At 49.2% G+C, this 25,833-nt stretch overlaps 1 protein-coding gene across 1 annotated transcript in view; it reads right to left on the bottom strand.

The window, feature by feature from the left end:
• The window catches only part of MAU2 (MAU2 sister chromatid cohesion factor), a 112,903-nt gene that overhangs the window by 49,590 nt on the left and 37,480 nt on the right, over positions 1-25,833 (bottom strand). Inside the window, exon 7 of the mRNA XM_069218271.1 lies at positions 245-400. Within this exon, the coding sequence (XP_069074372.1) occupies positions 245-400 (156 nt within the window). The remainder of the gene's footprint in view (positions 1-244; positions 401-25,833) is intronic.

Below are 25,833 nucleotides of genomic sequence, written 5' to 3' on the forward strand. Positions count from 1 at the left end.
ACTGCCTTTCCCCCCCATAATGAACAAGTTTATACAAGTGTGGATATATTAATTCAGATCTACAAAGACAATGTAATCATTTGGATTCATTACGCAAAACAAACGTTCCGAATAATTTTGAACTTTGCTCATCTTTGATACCTTTTTTCAATAGTTATTAAATAGAATAAGTATCAGAAAGAACATGTCTAACAAAGGGGGATTAAAAAAAAAAAAAAAACAACAAAAAAAAAAAAACACCAACCTGCCCGGCATCCAAGTAGTGGGTCACCTGCAGCACCAAGAAAAAAACCCTGAGCGACTCCTTCTGAATGGGATTTCCTTGCCAGTTTTCGACAATTTGACCACAAAGGGTCAAAAGAGGATGTACTTCTTGCAGTTTTCGTTCCATCAGAAGCAGCTGCACAAAAACAAAACACAAAAAAAAAAAAGTAAAATGTCACGGTCCACTTCATTGCCTTTAATATCGGATCATTTAAGTACCCATTTCCTCTTTTAAACACACCACTGTCATAAGCATAGTAATGAAAAATAACACCCTCCCACCTGTAACACTGGCATTCACAGCACTTAAAGAATATTTTTTTAAAACAACGCAATGGGGAACTGTCAAAATAGGACCCTTATTTTAAGGTTATGTTTTTTTATCCTAGAAATGTATCTCACTTGTCCCGTTGTGGAGGTGTAAGGAAATGCCTCCTTGGCATGGTTACCCCCTGACTTTTTGCCTTTGCTGATGCTATGTTTTGATTTGAAAGTGTGCTGAGGCCTGCTAACCAGGCCCCAGCACCAGTGTTCTTTCCCTAACCTGTACTTTTGTTTACACAATTGGCACACCCTGGCATCCAGGTAAGTCCCTTGCAACTGGTACCAAGGGCCCTGATGCCAGGGAAGGTCTCTAAGGGCTGCAGCATATCTTATGCCACCCTGGGGACCCCTCACTCAGCACAGACACACAGCTTGTGTGTGCTGGTGAGGACAAAACGAGTAAGTCGACATGGCACTCCCCTCAGGGTGCCATGCCAACCTCACACTGCCTATGCAGTATAGATAAGTCACCCCTCTAGCAGGCCTTACAGCCCTAATGCAGGGTGCACTATACCATAGGTGAGGGCAACAGTGCATGAGCACTGTGCCCCTACAGTGTCTAAGCAAAACCTTAGACATTGTAAGTGCAGGGCAGCCATAAGAGTATATGGTCTGGGAGTCTGTCATACACGAACTCCACAGCACCATAATGGCTACACTGAAAACTGGGAAGTTTGGTATCAAACTTCTCAGCACAATAAATGCACACTGATGCCAGTGTACATTTTATTGTAAAATACACCCCAGAGGGCACCTTAGAGGTGCCCCCTGAAACCTTAACCAACTACCCGTGTAGGCTGACTGGTTTTAGCAGCCTGCCACACTCGAGACATGTTGCTGGCCACATGGGGAGAGTGCCTTTGTCACTCTGTAGCTAGTAACAAAGCCTGCACTGGGTGGAGATGCTTATCCCCTCCCCCATGCAGGAACTGTAACACCTGGCGGTGAGCCTCAAAGGCTCACCCCCTTTGTTACAGCACCACAGGGCATTCCAGCTAGGGGAGTTGCCCGCCCCCTCCGGCCACGGCCCCACTTTTGGCGGCAAGGCCGGAGGAGATAATGAGAAAAACAAGGAGGAGTCACTGGCCAGTCAGGACAGCCCCTAAGGCAACCTGAGTTGAAGTGACTCTGACTTTTAGGAATCCTCCATCTTGCAGATGGAGAATCCCCCCAATAGGGATAGGAATGTGACCCCCTCCCCCCTTGGGAGGAGGCACAAAGAGGGTGTAGCCACCCTCAGGGCTAGTAGCCATTGGCTACTGCCCTCCCTGACCTAAACACACCCCTAAATTCTGTATTTAGGGGCTCCCCTGAACCTAGGAACTCAGATTCCTGCAACCTAAGAAGAAGAGGACTGCTGAGCTGAAAAACCCTGCAGAGAAGACGGAGACACCAACTGCTTTGGCCCCAGCTCTACCGGCCTGTCTCCCCCCCCCTTCTGAAGAAACTGCTCCAGCGACGCTTTCCCCAGGGACCAGCGACCTCTGAATCCTCAGAGGACTGCCCTGCTCTAGAAGGACTAAGAAACTCCCGAGAACAGAAGCCCTGTTCACCCAAGACTGCAACTTTGTTTCCAAAGGAGTAACTTTAAAACGACTGCGTTTCCCGCCAGAAGCGTGAGACTTGCAACTCTGCACCTGACGCCCCCGGCTCGACTTGTGGAGAACAAACACTTCAGGGAGGACTCCCCGGCGACTACGAGACCGTGAGTAGCCAGAGTTGCCCCCCCTGAGCCTCCATAGCGACGCCTGCAGAGGGAATCCCGAGGCTCCCCCTGACCGCGACTGCCTGACTCCCAGATCCCGACGCCTGGAAAAGACCCTGCACCCGCAGCCCCCAGGACCTGAAAGATCGGAACTCCAGTGCAGGAGTGACCCCCCAGGAGGCCCTCTCCCTTGCCCAGGTGGTGGCTACCCCGAGGAGCCCCCCCCCTGCCTGCATCGCTGAAGAGACCCCTTGGTCTCCCATTGATTCCAATTGAAAACCCGACGTGTGTTTGCACACTGCACCCGGCCACCCCCGTGCTGCTGAGGGTGTACTTTCAGTGCTTACTTGTGTCCCCCCCGGTCTGCCCTCCGAAGACGCGGGTACTTACCTGCTGGCATACTGGAACCGGGGCACCCCCTTCTCCATTGAAGCCTATGCGTTTTGGGCACCACTTTGAACTCTGCACCTGACCGGCCCTGAGCTGCTGGTGTGGTAACTTTGGGGTTGCTCTGAACCCCCAACGGTGGGATACCTTGGACCCAAACCTGAACCCCGTAGGTGGTTTACTTACCTGCAAGAACTAACAATTACTTACCTCCCCTAGGAACTGTGAAAATTGCACTGTCTAGTTTTACAATAGCTATATGTGTTTTATTTGAAAAGTATATATGCTATGGTGATTATTCAAAGTTCCTAAAGTACTTACCTGCAATACCTTTCATTCAAAGTATTACATGTAAAATTTGAACCTGTGGTTCTTAAAATAAACTAAGAAAAGTTATTTTTCTATACAAAAACCTATTGGCCTGGATTTGTCTCTGAGTGTGTGTTTGTAGGAAGTTGGCTCTGTATGTGCTATTTCAAAGTAAGGAATAGCATGCACAGAGTCCAAGGGTTCCCCTTAGAGGTAAAATAGTGGTAAAAAGAGATAATACTAATGCTCTATTTTGTGGTAGTGTGGTCGAGCAGTAGGCTTATCCAAGGAGTAGTGTTAAGCATTTGTTGTACATACACATAGACAATAAATGAGGTACACACACTCAGAGACAAATCCAGCCAATAGGTTTTTATATAGAAAAATATCTTTTCTTAGTTTATTTTAAGAACCACAGGTTCAAATTCTACATGTAATAGCTCATTCGAAAGGTATTGCAGGTAAGTACTTTAGGAACTTCAAATCATCAAAATTGCATGTATACTTTTCAAGTTATTCACAAATAGCTGTTTTAAAAGTGGACACTTAGTGCAATTTTCACAGTTCTTAGGGGAGGTAAGTATTTGTTAGTTTTACCAGGTAAGTAAGACACTTACAGGGTTCAGTTCTTGGTCCAAGGTAGCCCACCGTTGGGGGTTCAGAGCAACCCCAAAGTCACCACACCAGCAGCTCAGGGCCGGTCAGGTGCAGAGTTCAAAGTGGTGCCCAAAACACATAGGCTAGAATGGAGAGAAGGGGGTGCCCCGGTTCCGGTCTGCTTGCAGGTAAGTACCCGCGTCTTCGGAGGGCAGACCAGGGGGGTTTTGTAGGGCACCGGGGGGGACACAAGTCCACACAGAAATTTCACCCTCAGCGGCGCGGGGGCGGCCGGGTGCAGTGTAGAAACAAGCGTCGGGTTCGCAATGTTAGTCTATGAGAGATCTCGGGATCTCTTCAGCGCTGCAGGCAGGCAAGGGGGGGGTTCCTCGGGGAAACCTCCACTTGGGCAAGGGAGAGGGACTCCTGGGGGTCACTCCTCCAGTGAAAGTCCGGTCCTTCAGGTCCTGGGGGCTGCGGGTGCAGGGTCTCTCCCAGGTGTCGGGACTTAGGTTTCAGAGAGTCACGGTCAGGGGAAGCCTCGGGATTCCCTCTGCAGGCGGCGCTGTGGGGGCTCAGGGGGGACAGGGTTTGGTACTCACAGTATCAGAGTAGTCCTGGGGTCCCTCCTGAGGTGTCGGATCTCCACCAGCCGAGTCGGGGTCGCCGGGTGCAGTGTTGCAAGTCTCACGCTTCTTGCGGGGAGCTTGCAGGGTTCTTTAAAGCTGCTGGAAACAAAGTTGCAGCTTTTCTTGGAGCAGGTCCGCTGTCCTCGGGAGTTTCTTGTCTTTTCGAAGCAGGGGCAGTCCTCAGAGGATGTCGAGGTCGCTGGTCCCTTCGGAAGGCGTCGCTGGAGCAGGATCTTTGGAAGGCAGGAGACAGGCCGGTGAGTTTCTGGAGCCAAGGCAGTTGTCGTCTTCTGGTCTTCCGCTGCAGGGGTTTTCAGCTGGGCAGTCCTTCTTCTTGTTGCAGGAATCTAATTTTCTAGGGTTCAGGGTAGCCCTTAAATACTAAATTTAAGGGCGTGTTTAGGTCTGGGGGGTTAGTAGCCAATGGCTACTAGCCCTGAGGGTGGGTACACCCTCTTTGTGCCTCCTCCCAAGGGGAGGGGGTCACAATCCTAACCCTATTGGGGGAATCCTCCATCTGCAAGATGGAGGATTTCTAAAAGTTAGAGTCACCTCAGCTCAGGACACCTTAGGGGCTGTCCTGACTGGCCAGTGACTCCTCCTTGTTATTCTCATTATTTTCTCCGGCCTTGCCGCCAAAAGTGGGGCCTGGCCGGAGGGGGCGGGCAACTCCACTAGCTGGAGTGTCCTGCTGGGTTGGCACAAAGGAGGTGAGCCTTTGAGGCTCACCGCCAGGTGTGACAATTCCTGCCTGGGAGAGGTGTTAGCATCTCCACCCAGTGCAGGCTTTGTTACTGGCCTCAGAGTGACAAAGGCACTCTCCCCATGGGGCCAGCAACATGTCTCGGTTTGTGGCAGGCTGCTAAAACTAGTCAGCCTACACAGATAGTCGGTTAAGTTTCAGGGGGCACCTCTAAGGTGCCCTCTGTGGTGTATTTTACAATAAAATGTACACTGGCATCAGTGTGCATTTATTGTGCTGAGAAGTTTGATACCAAACTTCCCAGTTTTCAGTGTAGCCATTATGGTGCTGTGGAGTTCGTGTTTGACAGACTCCCAGACCATATACTCTTATGGCTACCCTGCACTTACAATGTCTAAGGTTTTGTTTAGACACTGTAGGGGTACCATGCTCATGCACTGGTACCCTCACCTATGGTATAGTGCACCCTGCCTTAGGGCTGTAAGGCCTGCTAGAGGGGTGTCTTACCTATACTGCATAGGCAGTGAGAGGCTGGCATGGCACCCTGAGGGGAGTGCCATGTCGACTTACTCGTTTTGTCCTCACTAGCACACACAAGCTGGTAAGCAGTGTGTCTGTGCTGAGTGAGAGGTCTCCAGGGTGGCATAAGACATGCTGCAGCCCTTAGAGACCTTCCTTGGCATCAGGGCCCTTGGTACTAGAAGTACCAGTTACAAGGGACTTATCTGGATGCCAGGGTCTGCCAATTGTGGATACAAAAGTACAGGTTAGGGAAAGAACACTGGTGCTGGGGCCTGGTTAGCAGGCCTCAGCACACTTTCAATTGTAAACATAGCATCAGCAAAGGCAAAAAGTCAGGGGGCAACCATGCCAAGGAGGCATTTCCTTACACAACCCCCCCCCAAACGAAAGAGGATGAGACTAACCTTTCCCAAGAGAGTCTTCATTTTCTAAGTGGAAGAACCTGGAAAGGCCATCTGCATTGGCATGGGCAGTCCCAGGTCGGTGTTCCACTATAAAGTCCATTCCCTGTAGGGAGATGGACCACCTCAACAGTTTAGGATTTTCACCTTTCATTTGCATCAGCCATTTGAGAGGTCTGTGGTCGGTTTGAACTAGGAAGTGAGTCCCAAAGAGGTATGGTCTCAGCTTCTTCAGGGACCAAACCACAGCAAAGGCCTCCCTCTCAATGGCACTCCAACGCTGCTCCCTGGGGAGTAACCTCCTGCTAATGAAAGCAACAGGCTGGTCAAGGCCATCATCATTTGTTTGGGACAAAACTGCCCCTATCCCATGTTCAGAGGCATCAGTCTGCACAATGAACTGCTTAGAATAATCTGGAGCTTTGAGAACTGGTGCTGAGCACATTGCCTGTTTCAGGGTGTCAAAGGCCTGTTGGCAGTCCACAGTCCAGTTCACTTTCTTGGGCATTTTCTTGGAGGTGAGCTCAGTGAGGGCTGTCACAATGGATCCATATCCCTTCACAAACCTCCTGTAGTACCCAGTCAAGCCAAGGAATGCCCTGACTTGAGTCTGGGTTTTTGGAGCTACCCAGTCCAGAATAGTCTGGATCTTGGGTTGGAGTGGCTGAACTTGGCCTCCACCTACAAGGTGTCCCAAGTAAACCACAGTTCCCTGCCCTATCTGGCATTTGGATGCCTTGATAGAGAGGCCTGCAGATTGCAGAGCCTTCAAAACCTTCCTCAGGTGGACCAGGTGATCCTGCCAGGTGGAGCTAAAGACAGCAATATCATCAAGATAAGCTGTGCTAAAGGACTCCAAGCCAGCAAGGACTTGATTCACCAACCTTTGGAAGGTGGCAGGGGCATTCTTTAAACCAAAGGGCATAACAGTAAACTGATAATGCCCATCAGGTGTGGAGAATGCTGTCTTTTCTTTTGCTCCAGGTGCCATTTTTATTTGCCAGTACCCTGCTGTCAAGTCAAAGGTACTTAGAAATTTGGCAGCACCTAATTTATCAATGAGCTCATCAGCTCTTGGAATTGGATGAGCATCTGTCTTGGTGACAGAATTGAGCCCTCTGTAGTCCACACAAAACCTCATCTCTTTCTTTCCATCTTTGGTGTGAGGTTTGGGGACTAAGACCACTGGGCTAGCCCAGGGGCTGTCAGAGCGCTCAATGACTCCCAATTCCAGCATCTTGTGGACTTCCACCTTGATGCTTTCTTTAACATGGTCAGATTGTCTAAAGATTTTGTTCTTGACAGGCATGCTGTCTCCTGTGTCCACATCATGGGTACACAGGTGTGTCTGACCAGGGGTTAAGGAGAAGAGTTCAGGAAACTGTTGTAGGACTCTCCTACAATCAGCTTGCTGTTGGCCAGAGAGGGTGTCTGAGTAGATCACTCCATCTACTGTACCATCTTTTGGGTCTGATGACAGAAGATCAGGGAGAGGTTCACTCTCTGCCTCCTGATCCTCATCTGTTACCATCAACAGATTGACATCAGCCCTGTCGTGGAAGAGCTTAAGGCGGTTTACATGGATCACCCTTTTGGGGCTCCTGCTTGTGCCCAGGTCCACCAAGTAGGTGACCTGACTCTTCCTCTCTAGTACTGGGTAAGGGCCACTCCATTTGTCCTGGAGTGCCCTGGGAGCCACAGGCTCCAGAACCCAGACTTTCTGCCCTGGTTGGAACTCAACCAGTGCAGCCTTTTGGTCATACCAAAACTTCTGGAGCTGTTGGCTGGCCTCAAGGTTTTTGGTTGCCTTTTCCATGTACTCTGCCATTCTAGAGCGAAGGCCAAGTACATAGTCCACTATGTCCTGTTTAGGCTCATGGAGAGGTCTCTCCCAGCCTTCTTTAACAAGGGCAAGTGGTCCCCTTACAGGATGACCAAACAGAAGTTCAAAGGGTGAGAACCCTACTCCCTTCTGTGGTACCTCCCTGTAAGCGAAAAGCAGACATGGCAGGAGGACATCCCATCTCCTTTTGAGTTTTTCTGGGAGCCCCATGATCATGCCCTTTAATGTCTTGTTGAATCTCTCAACCAAGCCATTAGTTTGTGGATGGTATGGTGTAGTGAATTTATAAGTCACTCCACACTCATTCCACATGTGCTTTAGGTATGCTGACATGAAGTTGGTACCTCTGTCAGACACCACCTCCTTAGGGAAACCCACTCTGGTAAAGATACCAATGAGGGCCTTGGCTACTGCAGGGGCAGTAGTCGACCTAAGGGGAATAGCTTCAGGATACCTGGTAGCATGATCCACTACTACCAGGATATACATATTTCCTGAGGCTGTGGGAGGTTCCAGTGGACCAACTATGTCCACACCCACTCTTTCAAAGGGCACCCCCACCACTGGAAGTGGAATGAGGGGGGCCTTTGGATGCCCACCTGTCTTACCACTGGCTTGACAGGTGGGGCAGGAGAGGCAAAACTCCTTAACCATGTTGGACATATTGGGCCAGTAGAAGTGGTTGACTAACCTCTCCCACGTCTTGGTTTGTCCCAAATGTCCAGCAAGGGGAATGTCATGGGCCAATGTTAGGATGAACTCTCTGAACAGCTGAGGCACTACCACTCTCCTAGTGGCACCAGGTTTGGGGTCTCTGGCCTCAGTGTACAGGAGCCCATCTTCCCAATAGACCCTATGTGTTCCATTTTTCTTGCCTTTGGACTCTTCAGCAGCTTGCTGCCTAAGGCCTTCAAGAGAGGGACAGGTTTCTTGTCCCTTACACAGCTCTTCCCTGGAGGGTCCCCCTGGGCCTAAGAGCTCAACCTGATAAGGTTCGAGCTCCAAAGGCTCAGTTCCCTCAGAGGGCAGAACTTCTTCCTGAGAAGAGAGGTTCCCTTTCTTTTGCTGTGTTGCAGTTGGTTTCCCAACTGACTTTCCTGTTCTCTTGGTAGGCTGGGCCATTTTTCCAGACTCCAGCTCTACTTTTTCACCCTGTGCCTTGCACTGTGCTCTTGTTTTCACACACACCAGTTCAGGGATACCCAGCATTGCTGCATGGGTTTTTAGCTCTACCTCAGCCCATGCTGAGGACTCCAGGTCATTTCCAAGCAGACAGTCCACTGGGATATTTGAGGAGACCACCACCTGTTTCAGGCCATTGACCCCTCCCCATTCTAAAGTAACCATTGCCATGGGATGTACTTTTCTCTGATTGTCAGCGTTGGTGACTGTGTAAGTTTTTCCAGTCAGGTATTGGCCAGGGGAAACCAGTTTCTCTGTCACCATGGTGACACTGGCACCTGTATCCCTCAGGCCCTCTATTCTAGTCCCATTAATTAAGAGTTGCTGTCTGTATTTTTGCATGTTAGGCGGCCAGACAGCTAGTGTGGCTAAATCCACCCCACCCTCAGAAACTAGAGTAGCTTCAGTGTGGACCCTGATTTGCTCTGGGCACACTGTTGATCCCACTTGGAGACTAGCCATACCAGTGTTACCTGGATGGGAGTTTGGAGTGGAACCTTTCTTGGGACAGGCCTTGTCTCCAGTTTGGTGTCCATGCTGTTTACAGCTATGACACCAGGCCTTTTTGGGATCAAAGTTTTTACCCTTGTACCCATTGTTTTGTGAAGAGGCTCTGGGCCCACCCTCCTGTGCAGGTTTTTGGGGGCCTGTAGAAGACTCTTTACTATTTTTAGTTTTGGTTGTCTCATCACCCTTCTGCTGGGGAGTCTTTGTGACCCCTTTCTTTTGGTCACCCCCTGTTGAAGTCTTGGACACCCTTGTCTTGACCCAATGGTCCGCCTTCTTTCCCAATTCTTGGGGAGAAATTGGTCCTAGGTCTACCAGATGCTGATGCAGTTTATCATTGAAACAATTACTTAACAGGTGTTCTTTCACAAATAAATTGTACAGCCCATCATAATTACTTACACCACTGCCTTGAATCCAACCATCTAGTGTTTTCACTGAGTAGTCAACAAAGTCAACCCAGGTCTGGCTCGAGGATTTTTGAGCCCCCCTGAACCTAATCCTGTACTCCTCAGTGGAGAATCCAAAGCCCTCAATCAGGGTACCCTTCATGAGGTCATAAGATTCTGCATCTTGTCCAGAGAGTGTGAGGAGTCTATCCCTACACTTTCCTGTGAACATTTCCCAAAGGAGAGCACCCCAGTGAGATCTGTTCACTTTTCTGGTAACACAAGCCCTCTCAAAAGCTGTGAACCATTTGGTGATGTCATCACCATCTTCATATTTAGTTACAATCCCTTTGGGGATTTTCAACATGTCAGGAGAATCTCTGACCCTATTTATGTTGCTGCCACCATTGATGGGTCCTAGGCCCATCTCTTGTCTTTCCCTCTCTATGGCTAGGATCTGTCTTTCCAAAGCCAACCTTTTGGCCATCCTGGCTAACTGGATGTCCTCTTCACTGGAGTTATCCTCAGTGATTTCAGAGTTGTTGGTCCCTCCTGTGAGGGAACCAGCATCTCTGACTATTATTTGTGGAGTCAGGGCTTGAGAAGCCCTGCTCTCCCTAAGTAGGACTGGAGGGGGGGAATTTCCCTCCAAGTCACTATCTTCATCCTCTGAGTTGCCATCCTCAGAGGGGTTGGCCTTTTCAAACTCTGCCAAAAGCTCCTGGAGCTGTACTTTGGTAGGTTTGGGGCCCATTGCTATTTTCTTTAGTTTACAGAGTGACCTTAGCTCTCTCATCTGTAGATGGAGGTAAGGTGTGGTGTCGAGTTCCACCACATTCACATCTGTGCTAGACATTATGCTTCTAAAAGTTGGAATACTTTTTAAGAAACTAAAACTGGTTCTAGAATCTAATTCAAACTTTTACAAACTTTTAAACTCTAAAAGAAATGCTAAACAGGATCTAACACAAGGCCCTAGCAGGTCTTTTAAGAATTTAGAAAACTTTTCAAATTGCAAAAATCAATTTCTAATGACAATTTTGGAATTTGTCGTGTGATCAGGTATTGGCTGAGTAGTCCAGCAAATGCAAAGTCTTGTACCCCACCGCTGATCCACCAATGTAGGAAGTTGGCTCTGTATGTGCTATTTCAAAGTAAGGAATAGCATGCACAGAGTCCAAGGGTTCCCCTTAGAGGTAAAATAGTGGTAAAAAGAGATAATACTAATGCTCTATTTTGTGGTAGTGTGGTCGAGCAGTAGGCTTATCCAAGGAGTAGTGTTAAGCATTTGTTGTACATACACATAGACAATAAATGAGGTACACACACTCAGAGACAAATCCAGCCAATAGGTTTTTATATAGAAAAATATCTTTTCTTAGTTTATTTTAAGAACCACGGGTTCAAATTCTACATGTAATAGCTCATTCGAAAGGTATTGCAGGTAAGTACTTTAGGAACTTCAAATCATCAAAATTGCATGTATACTTTTCAAGTTATTCACAAATAGCTGTTTTAAAAGTGGACACTTAGTGCAATTTTCACAGTTCTTAGGGGAGGTAAGTATTTGTTAGTTTTACCAGGTAAGTAAGACACTTACAGGGTTCAGTTCTTGGTCCAAGGTAGCCCACCGTTGGGGGTTCAGAGCAACCCCAAAGTCACCACACCAGCAGCTCAGGGCCGGTCAGGTGCAGAGTTCAAAGTGGTGCCCAAAACACATAGGCTAGAATGGAGAGAAGGGGGTGCCCCGGTTCCGGTCTGCTTGCAGGTAAGTACCCGCGTCTTCGGAGGGCAGACCAGGGGGGTTTTGTAGGGCACCGGGGGGGACACAAGTCCACACAGAAATTTCACCCTCAGCGGCGCGGGGGCGGCCGGGTGCAGTGTAGAAACAAGCGTCGGGTTCGCAATGTTAGTCTATGAGAGATCTCGGGATCTCTTCAGCGCTGCAGGCAGGCAAGGGGGGGGTTCCTCGGGGAAACCTCCACTTGGGCCAGGGAGAGGGACTCCTGGGGGTCACTCCTCCAGTGAAAGTCCGGTCCTTCAGGTCCTGGGGGCTGCGGGTGCAGGGTCTCTCCCAGGTGTCGGGACTTAGGTTTCAGAGAGTCGCGGTCAGGGGAAGCCTCGGGATTCCCTCTGCAGGCGGCGCTGTGGGGGCTCAGGGGGGACAGGGTTTGGTACTCACAGTATCAGAGTAGTCCTGGGGTCCCTCCTGAGGTGTCGGATCTCCACCAGCCGAGTCGGGGTCGCCGGGTGCAGTGTTGCAAGTCTCACGCTTCTTGCGGGGAGCTTGCAGGGTTCTTTAAAGCTGCTGGAAACAAAGTTGCAGCTTTTCTTGGAGCAGGTCCGCTGTCCTCGGGAGTTTCTTGTCTTTTCGAAGCAGGGGCAGTCCTCAGAGGATGTCGAGGTCGCTGGTCCCTTCGGAAGGCGTCGCTGGAGCAGGATCTTTGGAAGGCAGGAGACAGGCCGGTGAGTTTCTGGAGCCAAGGCAGTTGTCGTCTTCTGGTCTTCCGCTGCAGGGGTTTTCAGCTGGGCAGTCCTTCTTCTTGTTGCAGGAATCTAATTTTCTAGGGTTCAGGGTAGCCCTTAAATACTAAATTTAAGGGCGTGTTTAGGTCTGGGGGGTTAGTAGCCAATGGCTACTAGCCCTGAGGGTGGGTACACCCTCTTTGTGCCTCCTCCCAAGGGGAGGGGGTCACAATCCTAACCCTATTGGGGGAATCCTCCATCTGCAAGATGGAGGATTTCTAAAAGTTAGAGTCACCTCAGCTCAGGACACCTTAGGGGCTGTCCTGACTGGCCAGTGACTCCTCCTTGTTATTCTCATTATTTTCTCCGGCCTTGCCGCCAAAAGTGGGGCCTGGCCGGAGGGGGCGGGCAACTCCACTAGCTGGAGTGTCCTGCTGGGTTGGCACAAAGGAGGTGAGCCTTTGAGGCTCACCGCCAGGTGTGACAATTCCTGCCTGGGAGAGGTGTTAGCATCTCCACCCAGTGCAGGCTTTGTTACTGGCCTCAGAGTGACAAAGGCACTCTCCCCATGGGGCCAGCAACATGTCTCGGTTTGTGGCAGGCTGCTAAAACTAGTCAGCCTACACAGATAGTCGGTTAAGTTTCAGGGGGCACCTCTAAGGTGCCCTCTGTGGTGTATTTTACAATAAAATGTACACTGGCATCAGTGTGCATTTATTGTGCTGAGAAGTTTGATACCAAACTTCCCAGTTTTCAGTGTAGCCATTATGGTGCTGTGGAGTTCGTGTTTGACAGACTCCCAGACCATATACTCTTATGGCTACCCTGCACTTACAATGTCTAAGGTTTTGTTTAGACACTGTAGGGGTACCATGCTCATGCACTGGTACCCTCACCTATGGTATAGTGCACCCTGCCTTAGGGCTGTAAGGCCTGCTAGAGGGGTGTCTTACCTATACTGCATAGGCAGTGAGAGGCTGGCATGGCACCCTGAGGGGAGTGCCATGTCGACTTACTCGTTTTGTCCTCACTAGCACACACAAGCTGGTAAGCAGTGTGTCTGTGCTGAGTGAGAGGTCTCCAGGGTGGCATAAGACATGCTGCAGCCCTTAGAGACCTTCCTTGGCATCAGGGCCCTTGGTACTAGAAGTACCAGTTACAAGGGACTTATCTGGATGCCAGGGTCTGCCAATTGTGGATACAAAAGTACAGGTTAGGGAAAGAACACTGGTGCTGGGGCCTGGTTAGCAGGCCTCAGCACACTTTCAATTGTAAACATAGCATCAGCAAAGGCAAAAAGTCAGGGGGCAACCATGCCAAGGAGGCATTTCCTTACAGTGTTCCTCATTTATTGCCTGTGTGTGTACAACAAATGCTTAACACTACTCCTTTGATAAGCCTACTGCTCGACCACACTACCACAAAATAGAGCATTAGTATTCTCTCTTTTTGCCACTACCTGACCTCTAAGGGGAACCCTTGGACTCTGTACATACTATTTCTTACTTTGAAATAGTGCATACAGAGCCAACTTCCTACAGGAGGGGACTGGAGATAATCCACAAAACATTAGGTTTCTCTTACACAAAATTTCATTTTACTCTAAAAAACTTCCAACTCATTAATGGAGGAAAAACAGTTGGGTAGATGGCAGGTTTTCATTTTAAGGGAACTTTGCTACTGGATAAGTTCTTACACTGTCTCATTACTATCCAAGGGGGAAAAGAGAACGGATCAAATCCCTGTACTACAGGACAAACAGCATAGATGCCTAATGTATGTGGCTAATGGGAAGTCAAAGTCCAGTCAATTGTAAAGGTAAAACTTTGAACCTGGTGTTCGCAGAGGTTTTGCAGCTGCTCCATCAGAATAACATTTCAAAAAGAAGATTGGCTGATAAATCAAGGTCAACATCTTAATGTATCTTGTAAGAAAACCAGAGTAGGTCCAAGAATCCTACAGGAGAGATATCACATATCTTGCCAAGTGCAGTAACCACTATGAAGGTGGTATTTAAACAAACAAGATACACTTCAGTCACAGAAACTGGAAAGTCAGTGAGTGACGATGGATGGTGCAGACTAGATCCTACTATCTACATTCCAAACACAAGTTTACTGTTGTCGAAGTGAGGAGTCTGCTGGACTGCACAACTCATAACACTATAACACTTCTGATTGCCAAACACACCGCTACAATGGAACCAAGGTTTGTGCTTAACGAGCATAAGAGTATTAGGCAGAGCTGAAACATTAGTGGAACACCTCTGAGTTTGGAACCTTTGCAGTGTGTGTAAGAGGCATAGGGAAACCTGCCATATCAGATGGCTTGACCCACTTAAAAACATTTAAAAAAAACAGGCCCAAGCAGTACTATTACAAATAAATAAAACACAACCGTGAGTGTAGCCACACGCCATCCATATCCAAAAAGCTTGCTTGTGCTAAAACGTGGTGCAAAAAAGGACAGTTCATAAGACTGCTTCAATACAATTAGCACTTCTGCATGGTGCTATTGACTAATGAGCCCATGTGTTACCCTGTATGTAGGAAGTTGGCTCTGTATGTGCTATTTCAAAGTAAGGAATAGCATGCACAGAGTCCAAGGGTTCCCCTTAGAGGTAAAATAGTGGTAAAAAGAGATAATACTAATGCTCTATTTTGTGGTAGTGTGGTCGAGCAGTAGGCTTATCCAAGGAGTAGTGTTAAGCATTTGTTGTACATACACATAGACAATAAATGAGGTACACACACTCAGAGACAAATCCAGCCAATAGTTTTTGTATAGAAAAATATCTTTTCTTAGTTTATTTTAAGAACCACAGGTTCTTGTTTGAAAGGTATTGCAGGTAAGTACATTAGGAACTCTGAATCATTTCAATTGCATGTATACTTTTCAAGTTATTCACAAATAGCTATTTTAAAAGTGGACACTTAGTGCAATTTTCACAGTTCCTGGGGGAGGTAAGTTTTTGTTAGTTTTACCAGGTAAGTAAGACACTTACAGGGTTCAGTTCTTGGTCCAAGGTAGCCCACCGTTGGGGGTTCAGAGCAACCCCAAAGTCACCACACCAGCAGCTCAGGGCCGGTCAGGTGCAGAGTTCAAAGTGGTGCCCAAAACACATAGGCTAGAATGGAGAGAAGGGGGTGCCCCGGTTCCGGTCTGCTTGCAGGTAAGTACCCGCGTCTTCGGAGGGCAGACCAGGGGGGTTTTGTAGGGCACCGGGGGGGACACAAGCCCACACAGAAATTTCACCCTCAGCAGCGCGGGGGCGGCCGGGTGCAGTGTAGAAACAAGCGTCGGGTTCGCAATGTTAGTCTATGAGAGATCTCGGGATCTTTTCAGCGCTGCAGGCAGGCAAGGGGGGGGTTCCTCGGGGAAACCTCCACTTGGGCAAGGGAGAGGGACTCCTGGGGGTCACTTCTCCAGTGAAAGTCCGGTCCTCCAGGTCCTGGGGGCTGCGGGTGCAGGGTCTCTCCCAGGCGTCGGGACTTTGGATTCAAAGAGTCGCGGTCAGGGGAGCCTCGGGATTCCCTCTGCAGGCGGCGCTGTGGGGGCTCAGGGGGGACAGGTTTTGGTACTCACAGTATCAGAGTAGTCCTGGGGTCCCTCCTGAGGTGTTGGATCTCCACCAGCCGAGTCGGGGTCGCCGGGTGCAGTGTTGCAAGTCTCACGCTTCTTGCGGGGAGCTTGCAGGGTTCTTTCAAGGCTGCTGGAAACAAAGTTGCAGCCTTTCTTGGAGCAGGTCCGCTGTCCTCGGGAGTTTCTTGTCTTTTCGAAGCAGGGGCAGTCCTCAGAGGATGTCGAGGTCGCTGGTCCCTTTGGAAGGCGTCGCTGGAGCAGGATCTTTGGAAGGCAGGAGACAGGCCGGTGAGTTTCTGGAGCCAAGGCAGTTGTCGTCTTCTGGTCTTCCTCTGCAGGGGTTTTCAGCTAGGCAGTCCTTCTTCTTGTAGTTGCAGGAATCTAATTTTCTAGGGTTCAGGGTAGCCCTTAAATACTAAATTTAAGGGCGTGTTTAGGTCTGGGGGGTTAGTAGCCAATGGCTACTAGCCCTGAGGGTGGGTACACCCTCTTTGTGCCTCCTCCCAAGGGGGGGGGTCACAATCCTAACCCTATTGGGGGAATCCTCCATCTGCAAGATGGAGGATTTCTGAAAGTTAGAGTCACCTCAGCTCAGGACACCTTAGGGGCTGTCCTGACTGGCCAGTGACGACTCCTTGTTATTCTCATTATTTTCTCCGGCCTTGCCGCCAAAAGTGGGGGCCGGGCCGGAGGGGGCGGGCAACTCCACTAGCTGGAGTGTCCTGCGGTGCTGTGACAAAGGGGTGAGCCTTTGAGGCTCACCGCCAGGTGTTACAGCTCCTGCCTGGGGGAGGTGTTAGCATCTCCACCCAGTGCAGGCTTTGTTACTGGCCTCAGAGTGAAAAAGGCACTCTCCCCATGGGGCCAGCAACATGTCCCTGGTGTGGCAGGCTGCTGGAACTATTCAGCCTACATAGATAGTCGGTTAAGTTTCAGGGGGCACCTCTAAGGTGCCCTCTGGGGTGTATTTTACAATAAAATGTACACTGGCATCAGTGTGCATTTATTGTGCTGAGAAGTTTGATACCAAACTTCCCAGTTTTCAGTGTAGCCATTATGGTGCTGTGGAGTTCGTGTTTGACAAACTCCCAGACCATATACTCTTATGGCTACCCTGCACTTACAATGTCTAAGGTTTTGTTTAGACACTGTAGGGGTACCATGCTCATGCACTGGTACCCTCACCTATGGTATAGTGCACCCTGCCTTAGGGCTGTAAGGCCTGCTAGAGGGGTGTCTTACCTATACTGCATAGGCAGTGAGAGGCTGGCATGGCACCCTGAGGGGAGTGCCATGTCGACTTACTCGTTTTGTCCTCACTAGCACACACAAGCTGGCAAGCAGTGTGTCTGTGCTGAGTGAGAGGTCTCCAGGGTGGCATAAGACATGCTGCAGCCCTTAGAGACCTTCCTTGGCATCAGGGCCCTTGGTACTAGAAGTACCAGTTACAAGGGACTTATCTGGATGCCAGGGTCTGCCAATTGTGGATACAAAAGTACAGGTTAGGGAAAGAACACTGGTGCTGGGGCCTGGTTAGCAGGCCTCAGCACACTTTCAATTGTAAACATAGCATCAGCAAAGGCAAAAAGTCAGGGGGCAACCATGCCAAGGAGGCATTTCCTTACACAACCCCCCCCCAAACGAAAGAGGATGAGACTAACCTTTCCCAAGAGAGTCTTCATTTTCTAAGTGGAAGAACCTGGAAAGGCCATCTGCATTGGCATGGGCAGTCCCAGGTCTGTGTTCCACTATAAAGTCCATTCCCTGTAGGGAGATGGACCACCTCAACAGTTTAGGATTTTCACCTTTCATTTGCATCAGCCATTTGAGAGGTCTGTGGTCAGTTTGAACTAGGAAGTGAGTCCCAAAGAGGTATGGTCTCAGCTTCTTCAGGGACCAAACCACAGCAAAGGCCTCCCTCTCAATGGCACTCCAACGCTGCTCCCTGGGGAGTAACCTCCTGCTAATGAAAGCAACAGGCTGGTCAAGGCCATCATCATTTGTTTGGGACAAAACTGCCCCTATCCCATGTTCAGAGGCATCAGTCTGCACAATGAACTGCTTAGAATAATCTGGAGCTTTTAGAACTGGTGCTGAGCACATTGCTTGTTTCAGGGTGTCAAAGGCCTGTTGGCATTCCACAGTCCAGTTCACTTTCTTGGGCATTTTCTTGGAGGTGAGTTCAGTGAGGGCTGTCACAATGGATCCATATCCCTTCACAAACCTCCTGTAATACCCAGTCAAGCCAAGGAATGCCCTGACTTGAGTCTGGGTTTTTGGAGCTACCCAGTCCAGAATAGTCTGGATCTTGGGTTGGAGTGGCTGAACTTGGCCTCCACCTACAAGGTGGCCCAAGTAAACCACAGTTCCCTGCCCTATCTGGCATTTGGATGCCTTGATAGAGAGGCCTGCAGATTGCAGAGCCTTCAAAACCTTCCTCAGGTGGACCAGGTGATCCTGCCAGGTGGAGCTAAAGACAGCAATATCATCAAGATAAGCTGTGCTAAAGGACTCCAAGCCAGCAAGGACTTGATTCACCAACCTTTGGAAGGTGGCAGGGGCATTCTTTAAACCAAAGGGCATAACAGTAAACTGATAATGCCCATCAGGTGTGGAGAATGCTGTTTTCTCTTTTGCTCCAGGTGCCATTTTTATTTGCCAGTACCCTGCTGTCAAGTCAAAGGTACTTAGGAATTTGGCAGCACCTAATTTGTCTATGAGCTCATCAGCTCTTGGAATTGGATGAGCATCTGTCTTGGTGACAGAATTGAGCCCTCTGTAGTCCACACAAAACCTCATCTCTTTCTTTCCATCTTTGGTGTGAGGTTTGGGGACTAAGACCACTGGGCTAGCCCAGGGGCTGTCAGAGCGCTCAATTACTCCCAATTCCAGCATCTTGTGGACTTCCACCTTGATGCTTTCCTTAACATGGTCAGATTGTCTAAAGATTTTGTTCTTGACAGGCATGCTGTCTCCTGTGTCCACATCATGGGTACACAGGTGTGTCTGACCAGGGGTTAAGGAGAAGAGTTCAGGAAACTGTTGTAGGACTCTCCTACAATCAGCTTGCTGTTGGCCAGAGAGGGTGTCTGAGTAGATCACTCCATCTACTGTGCCATCTTTTGGGTCTGACGACAGAAGATCAGGGAGAGGTTCACTCTCTGCCTCCTGATCCTCATCTGTTACCATCAACAGATTCACATCAGCCCTGTCGTGGAAGAGCTTAAGGCGGTTCACATGGATCACCCTCTTGGGGCTCCTGCTTGTGCCCAGGTCCACCAGGTAGGTGACCTGACTCTTCCTTTCTAGTACTGGGTAAGGGCCACTCCATTTGTCCTGGAGTGCCCTGGGAGCCACAGGCTCCAGAACCCAGACTTTCTGCCCTGGTTGGAACTCAACCAGTGCAGCCTTTTGGTCATACCAAAACTTCTGGAGCTGTTGGCTGGCCTCAAGGTTTTTGGTTGCCTTTTCCATGTACTCTGCCATTCTAGAGCGAAGGCCAAGTACATAGTCCACTATGTCTTGTTTAGGCTCATGGAGAGGTCTCTCCCAGCCTTCTTTAACAAGAGCAAGTGGTCCCCTTACAGGATGACCAAACAGAAGTTCAAAGGGTGAGAATCCTACTCCCTTCTGTGGCACCTCTCTGTAAGCGAAAAGCAGACATGGCAAGAGGACATCCCATCTCCTTTTGAGTTTTTCTGGGAGCCCCATGATCATGCCCTTTAATGTCTTGTTGAATCTCTCAACTAAGCCATTAGTTTGTGGATGGTAAGGTGTAGTGAATTTATAAGTCACTCCACACTCATTCCACATATGTTTCAGGTATGCTGACATGAAGTTGGTACCTCTGTCAGACACCACCTCCTTAGGGAAACCCACTCTGGTAAAGATACCAATGAGGGCCTTGGCTACTGCAGGGGCAGTAGTCGACCTAAGGGGAATAGCTTCAGGATACCTGGTAGCATGATCCACTACTACCAGGATATACATATTTCCTGAGGCTGTGGGAGGTTCTAGTGGACCAACTATGTCCACACCCACTCTTTCAAAGGGGACCCCCACCACTGGAAGTGGAATGAGGGGGGCCTTTGGGTGCCCACCTGTCTTACCACTGGCTTGACAGGTGGGGCAGGAGAGGCAAAACTCCTTAACCATGTTGGACATATGGGGCCAGTAGAAGTGGTTGACTAGCCTCTCCCACGTCTTGGTTTGTCCCAAATGTCCAGCAAGGGGAATGTCATGGGCCAATGTTAGGATGAACTCTCTGAACAGCTGAGGCACTACCACTCTCCTAGTGGCACCAGGTTTGGGGTCTCTGGCCTCAGTGTACAGGAGTCCATCTTCCCAATAGACCCTGTGTGTTCCACTTTTCTTGCCCTTGGACTCTTCAGCAGCTTGCTGCCTAAGGCCTTCAAGAGAGGGACAGGTTTCTTGTCCCTTACACAGCTCCTCCCTTGAGGGTCCCCCTGGGCCTAAGAGCTCAACCTGATAAGGTTCAAGCTCCAAAGGCTCAGTTCCCTCAGAGGGCAGAACTTCTTCCTGAGAAGAGAGGTTCCCTTTCTTTTGCTGTGTTGCAGTTGGTTTCCCAACTGACTTTCCTGTTCTCTTGGTAGGCTGGGCCATTCTTCCAGACTCCAGCTCTACTTGTTCACCCTGTGCCTTGCATTGTGCTCTTGTTTTCACACACACCAGTTCAGGGATACCCAGCATTGCTGCATGGGTTTTTAGTTCTACCTCAGCCCATGCTGAGGACTCCAGGTCATTTCCAAGCAGACAGTCCACTGGGATATTTGAGGAGACCACCACCTGTTTCAGGCCATTGACCCCTCCCCATTCTAAAGTAACCATTGCCATGGGATGTACTTTTCTCTGATTGTCAGCGTTGGTGACTGTGTAAGTTTTTCCAGTCAGGTATTGGCCAGGGGAAACCAGTTTCTCTGTCACCATGGTGACACTGGCACCTGTATCCCTCAGGCCCTCTATTCTAGTCCCATTAATTAAGAGTTGCTGTCTGTATTTTTGCATGTTAGGCGGCCAGACAGCTAGTGTGGCTAAATCCACCCCACCCTCAGAAACTAGAGTAGCTTCAGTGTGGACCCTGATTTGCTCTGGGCACACTGTTGATCCCACTTGGAGACTAGCCATACCAGTGTTACCTGGATGGGAGTTTGGAGTGGAACCTTTCTTGGGACAGGCCTTGTCTCCAGTTTGGTGTCCATGCTGTTTACAGCTATGACACCAGGCCTTTTTGGGATCAAAGTTTTTACCCTTGTACCCATTGTTTTGTGAAGAGGCTCTGGGCCCACCCTCCTGTGCAGGTTTTTGGGGGCCTGTAGAAGACTCTTTACTATTTTTAGTTTTGGTTGTCTCATCACCCTTCCCCTGGGGAGTCTTTGTGACCCCTTTCTTTTGGTCACCCCCTGTTGAAGTCTTGGACACCCTTGTCTTGACCCAATGGTCCGCCTTCTTTCCCAATTCTTGGGGAGAAATTGGTCCTAGGTCTACCAGATGCTGATGCAGTTTATCATTGAAACAATTACTTAACAGGTGTTCTTTCACAAATAAATTGTACAGCCCATCATAATTACTTACACCACTGCCTTGAATCCAACCATCTAGTGTTTTCACTGAGTAGTCTACAAAGTCAACCCAGGTCTGGCTCGAGGATTTTTGAGCCCCCCTGAATCTAATCCTATACTCCTCAGTGGAGAATCCAAAGCCCTCAATCAGGGTACCCTTCATGAGGTCATAAGATTCTGCATCTTGTCCAGAGAGTGTGAGGAGTCTATCCCTACACTTTCCTGTGAACATTTCCCAAAGGAGGGCACCCCAGTGAGATCTGTTCACTTTTCTGGTTACACAAGCCCTCTCAAAAGCTGTGAACCATTTGGTGATGTCATCACCATCTTCATATTTAGTTACAATCCCTTTAGGGATTTTCAACATGTCAGGAGAATCTCTGACCCTATTTATGTTGCTGCCACCATTGATGGGTCCTAGGCCCATCTCTTGTCTTTCCCTCTCTATGGCTAGGATCTGTCTTTCCAAAGCCAATCTTTTGGCCATCCTGGCTAACTGGATGTCCTCTTCACTGGGGCTATCCTCAGTGATTTCAGAGGTGTTGGTCTCTCCTGTGAGGGAACCAGCATCTCTGACTATTATTTTTGGAGTCAGGGTTTGAGGGACCCTGTTCTCCCTAGATAGGACTGGTAGGGGGGAATTTTCCTCCAAGTCACTATCCTCTTCCTCTGAGTTGCCACCCTCAGAGGGGTTGGCCTTTTCAAACTCTGCCAAAAGCTCCTGGAGCTGTATTTTGGTAGGTTTGGGGCCCATTGTTATTTTCTTTATTTTACAGAGTGACCTTAGCTCCCTCATCTTAAGATGGAGGTAAGGTGTGGTGTCGAGTTCCACCACAGTCACATCTGTGCTAGACATTTTGCTTCTAAAAGTTGGAATACTTTTTAAGAATCTACAACTAGTTCTAGGTTCTAATTCAAACTTTTACAAACTTTTAAACTCTAAAAGAAATGCTAAACGGGATCTAACACAAGGCCCTAGCAGGTCTTTTAAGAATTTAGAAAACTTTTCAATTTGCAAAAATCAATTTCTAATGACAATTTTGGAATTTGTCGTGTGATCAGGTATTGGCTGAGTAGTCCAGCAAATGCAAAGTCTTGTACCCCACCGCTGATCCACCAATGTAGGAAGTTGGCTCTGTATGTGCTATTTCAAAGTAAGGAATAGCATGCACAGAGTCCAAGGGTTCCCCTTAGAGGTAAAATAGTGGTAAAAAGAGATAATACTAATGCTCTATTTTGTGGTAGTGTGGTCGAGCAGTAGGCTTATCCAAGGAGTAGTGTTAAGCATTTGTTGTACATACACATAGACAATAAATGAGGTACACACACTCAGAGACAAATCCAGCCAATAGGTTTTGTATAGAAAAATATCTTTTCTTAGTTTATTTTAAGAACCACAGGTTCAAATTTAACATGTAATATCGTGTTTGAAAGGTATTGCAGGTAAGTACATTAGGAACTCTGAATCATTTCAAATGCATGTATACTATTCAAGTTATTCACAAATAGCTATTTTAAAAGTGGACACAGTGCAATTTTCACAGTTCCTGGGGGAGGTAAGTTTTTGTTAGTTTTACCAGGTAAGTAAGACACTTACAGGGTTCAGTTCTTGGTCCAAGGTAGCCCACCGTTGGGGGTTCAGAGCAACCCCAAAGTCACCACACCAGCAGCGCAGGGCCGGTCAGGTGCAGAGTTCAAAGTGGTGCCCAAAACACATAGGCTAGAATGGAGAGAAGGGGGTGCCCCGGTTCCGGTCTGCTTGCAGATAAGTACCCACGTCTTCGGAGGGCAGACCAGGGGGGTTTTGTAGGGCACCGGGGGGGACACAAGCCCACACAGAAATTTCACCCTCAGCAGCGCGGGGGCGGCCGGGTGCAGTGTAGAAACAAGCGTCGGGTTTGCAATGTTAGTCTATGAGAGATCTCGGGATCTCTTCAGCGCTGCAGGCAGGCAAGGGGGGGGTTCCTCGGGGAAACCTCCACTTGGGCAAGGGAGAGGGACTCCTGGGGGTCACTTCTCCAGTGAAAGTCCAGTCCTTCAGGTCCTGGGGGCTGCGGGTGCAGGGTCTCTCCCAGGCGTCGGGACTTTGGATTCAAAGAGTCGCGGTCAGGGGAAGCCTCGGGATTCCCTCTGCAGGCGGCGCTGTGGGGGCTCAGGGGGGACAGGTTTTGGTACTCACAGTATCAGAGTAGTCCTGGGGTCCCTCCTGAGGTGTTGGATCTCCACCAGCCGAGTCGGGGTCGCCGGGTGCAGTGTTGCAAGTCTCACGCTTCTTGCGGGGAGCTTGCAGGGTTCTTTCAAGGCTGCTGGAAACAAAGTTGCAGCCTTTCTTGGAGCAGGTCCGCTGTCCTCTGGAGTTTCTTGTCTTTTCGAAGCAGGGGCAGTCCTCAGAGGATGTCGAGGTCGCTGGTCCCTTTGGAAGGCGTCGCTGGAGCAGGATCTTTGGAAGGCAGGAGACAGGCCGGTGAGTTTCTGGAGCCAAGGCAGTTGTCGTCTTCTGGTCTTCCTCTGCAGGGGTTTTCAGCTAGGCAGTCCTTCTTCTTGTAGTTGCAGGAATCTAATTTTCTAGGGTTCAGGGTAGCCCTTAAATACTAAATTTAAGGGCGTGTTTAGGTCTGGGGGGTTAGTAGCCAATGGCTACTAGCCCTGAGGGTGGGTACACCCTCTTTGTGCCTCCTCCCAAGGGGGGGGGGGGGGTCACAATCCTAACCCTATTGGGGGAATCCTCCATCTGCAAGATGGAGGATTTCTGAAAGTTAGAGTCACCTCAGCTCAGGACACCTTAGGGGCTGTCCTGACTGGCCAGTGACTCCTCCTTGTTATTCTCATTATTTTCTCCGGCCTTGCCGCCAAAAGTGGGGGCCGGGCCGGAGGGGGCGGGCAACTCCACTAGCTGGAGTGTCCTGCGGTGCTGTGACAAAGGGGTGAGCCTTTGAGGCTCACCGCCAGGTGTTACAGCTCCTGCCTGGGGGAGGTGTTAGCATCTCCACCCAGTGCAGGCTTTGTTACTGGCCTCAGAGTGACAAAGGCACTCTCCCCATGGGGCCAGCAACATGTCCCTGGTGTGGCAGGCTGCTGGAACTAGTCAGCCTACACAGATAGTCGGTTAAGTTTCAGGGGCACCTCTAAGGTGCCCTCTGGGGTGTATTTTACAATAAAATGTACACTGGCATCAGTGTGCATTTATTGTGCTGAGAAGTTTGATACCAAACTTCCCAGTTTTCAGTGTAGCCATTATGGTGCTGTGGAGTTCGTGTTTGACAAACTCCCAGACCATATACTCTTATGGCTACCCTGCACTTACAATGTCTAAGGTTTTGTTTAGACACTGTAGGGGTACCATGCTCATGCACTGGTACCCTCACCTATGGTATAGTGCACCCTGCCTTAGGGCTGTAAGGCCTGCTAGAGGGGTGTCTTACCTATACTGCATAGGCAGTGAGAGGCTGGCATGGCACCCTGAGGGGAGTGCCATGTCGACTTACTCGTTTTGTCCTCACTAGCACACACAAGCTGGCAAGCAGTGTCTGTGCTGAGTGAGAGGTCTCCAGGGTGGCATAAGACATGCTGCAGCCCTTAGAGACCTTCCTTGGCATCAGGGCCCTTGGTACTAGAAGTACCAGTTACAAGGGACTTATCTGGATGCCAGGGTCTGCCAATTGTGGATACAAAAGTACAGGTTAGGGAAAGAACACTGGTGCTGGGGCCTGGTTAGCAGGCCTCAGCACACTTTCAATTGTAAACATAGCATCAGCAAAGGCAAAAAGTCAGGGGGCAACCATGCCAAGGAGGCATTTCCTTACACTGTATTTTTCAGATCTAAACCCATCATGAATTGGAGGTACAAACACCGTAGAAGGAACAAGGTGTGACACAATGGCAACAAACCAGAGCCAAAACGCTGGCATGGACGTTATTCATTGATCAAGGAGAAAGCTGAAAAACGATTTATTTCAGTAATAGGTGAATTATTAACTCCAATTGCAGTGTTGGTGTTTTAAGGTGTTGTGCAGAGCAACACCTCTTTCTTAGAGGAAACTAATTTAACACTCTAAGCCTAAGGCACAGGAAACATGGAAAGGAAAAACAAATCTGTGGACTTAAGGAAACAGCTTTTCGAGCTTATGTTCCATTCCTCCTGTCAGTTTGGTACTGTACCAGTAAGAATATCTCCTGGGCCCACCGGGGCCAGTGAAAGTGAAACGCCGGTCCCGAAGCTGGGACTTTCACCGCCCCTGTAACGACTATAACGGTCACTCTGACCGTGATACTAACTACGGACTCAAACTGCATTACAACATTTATAATTTGTCGGCATTTTATTTCTTGCTGCATTAGCGATTATTGTGACCAACTGGATACCATTTTGCCCTGAAGAAGCCCTTTTGTTGATGGGCGAAACGCGTTGGCTGTCAATTTTCTGTACCATATACCGCAATAAGAG

The sequence above is a fragment of the Pleurodeles waltl genome, chromosome 12, assembly GCF_031143425.1.
Source record: "Pleurodeles waltl isolate 20211129_DDA chromosome 12, aPleWal1.hap1.20221129, whole genome shotgun sequence".
Lineage (NCBI taxonomy): Eukaryota > Metazoa > Chordata > Amphibia > Caudata > Salamandridae > Pleurodeles > Pleurodeles waltl.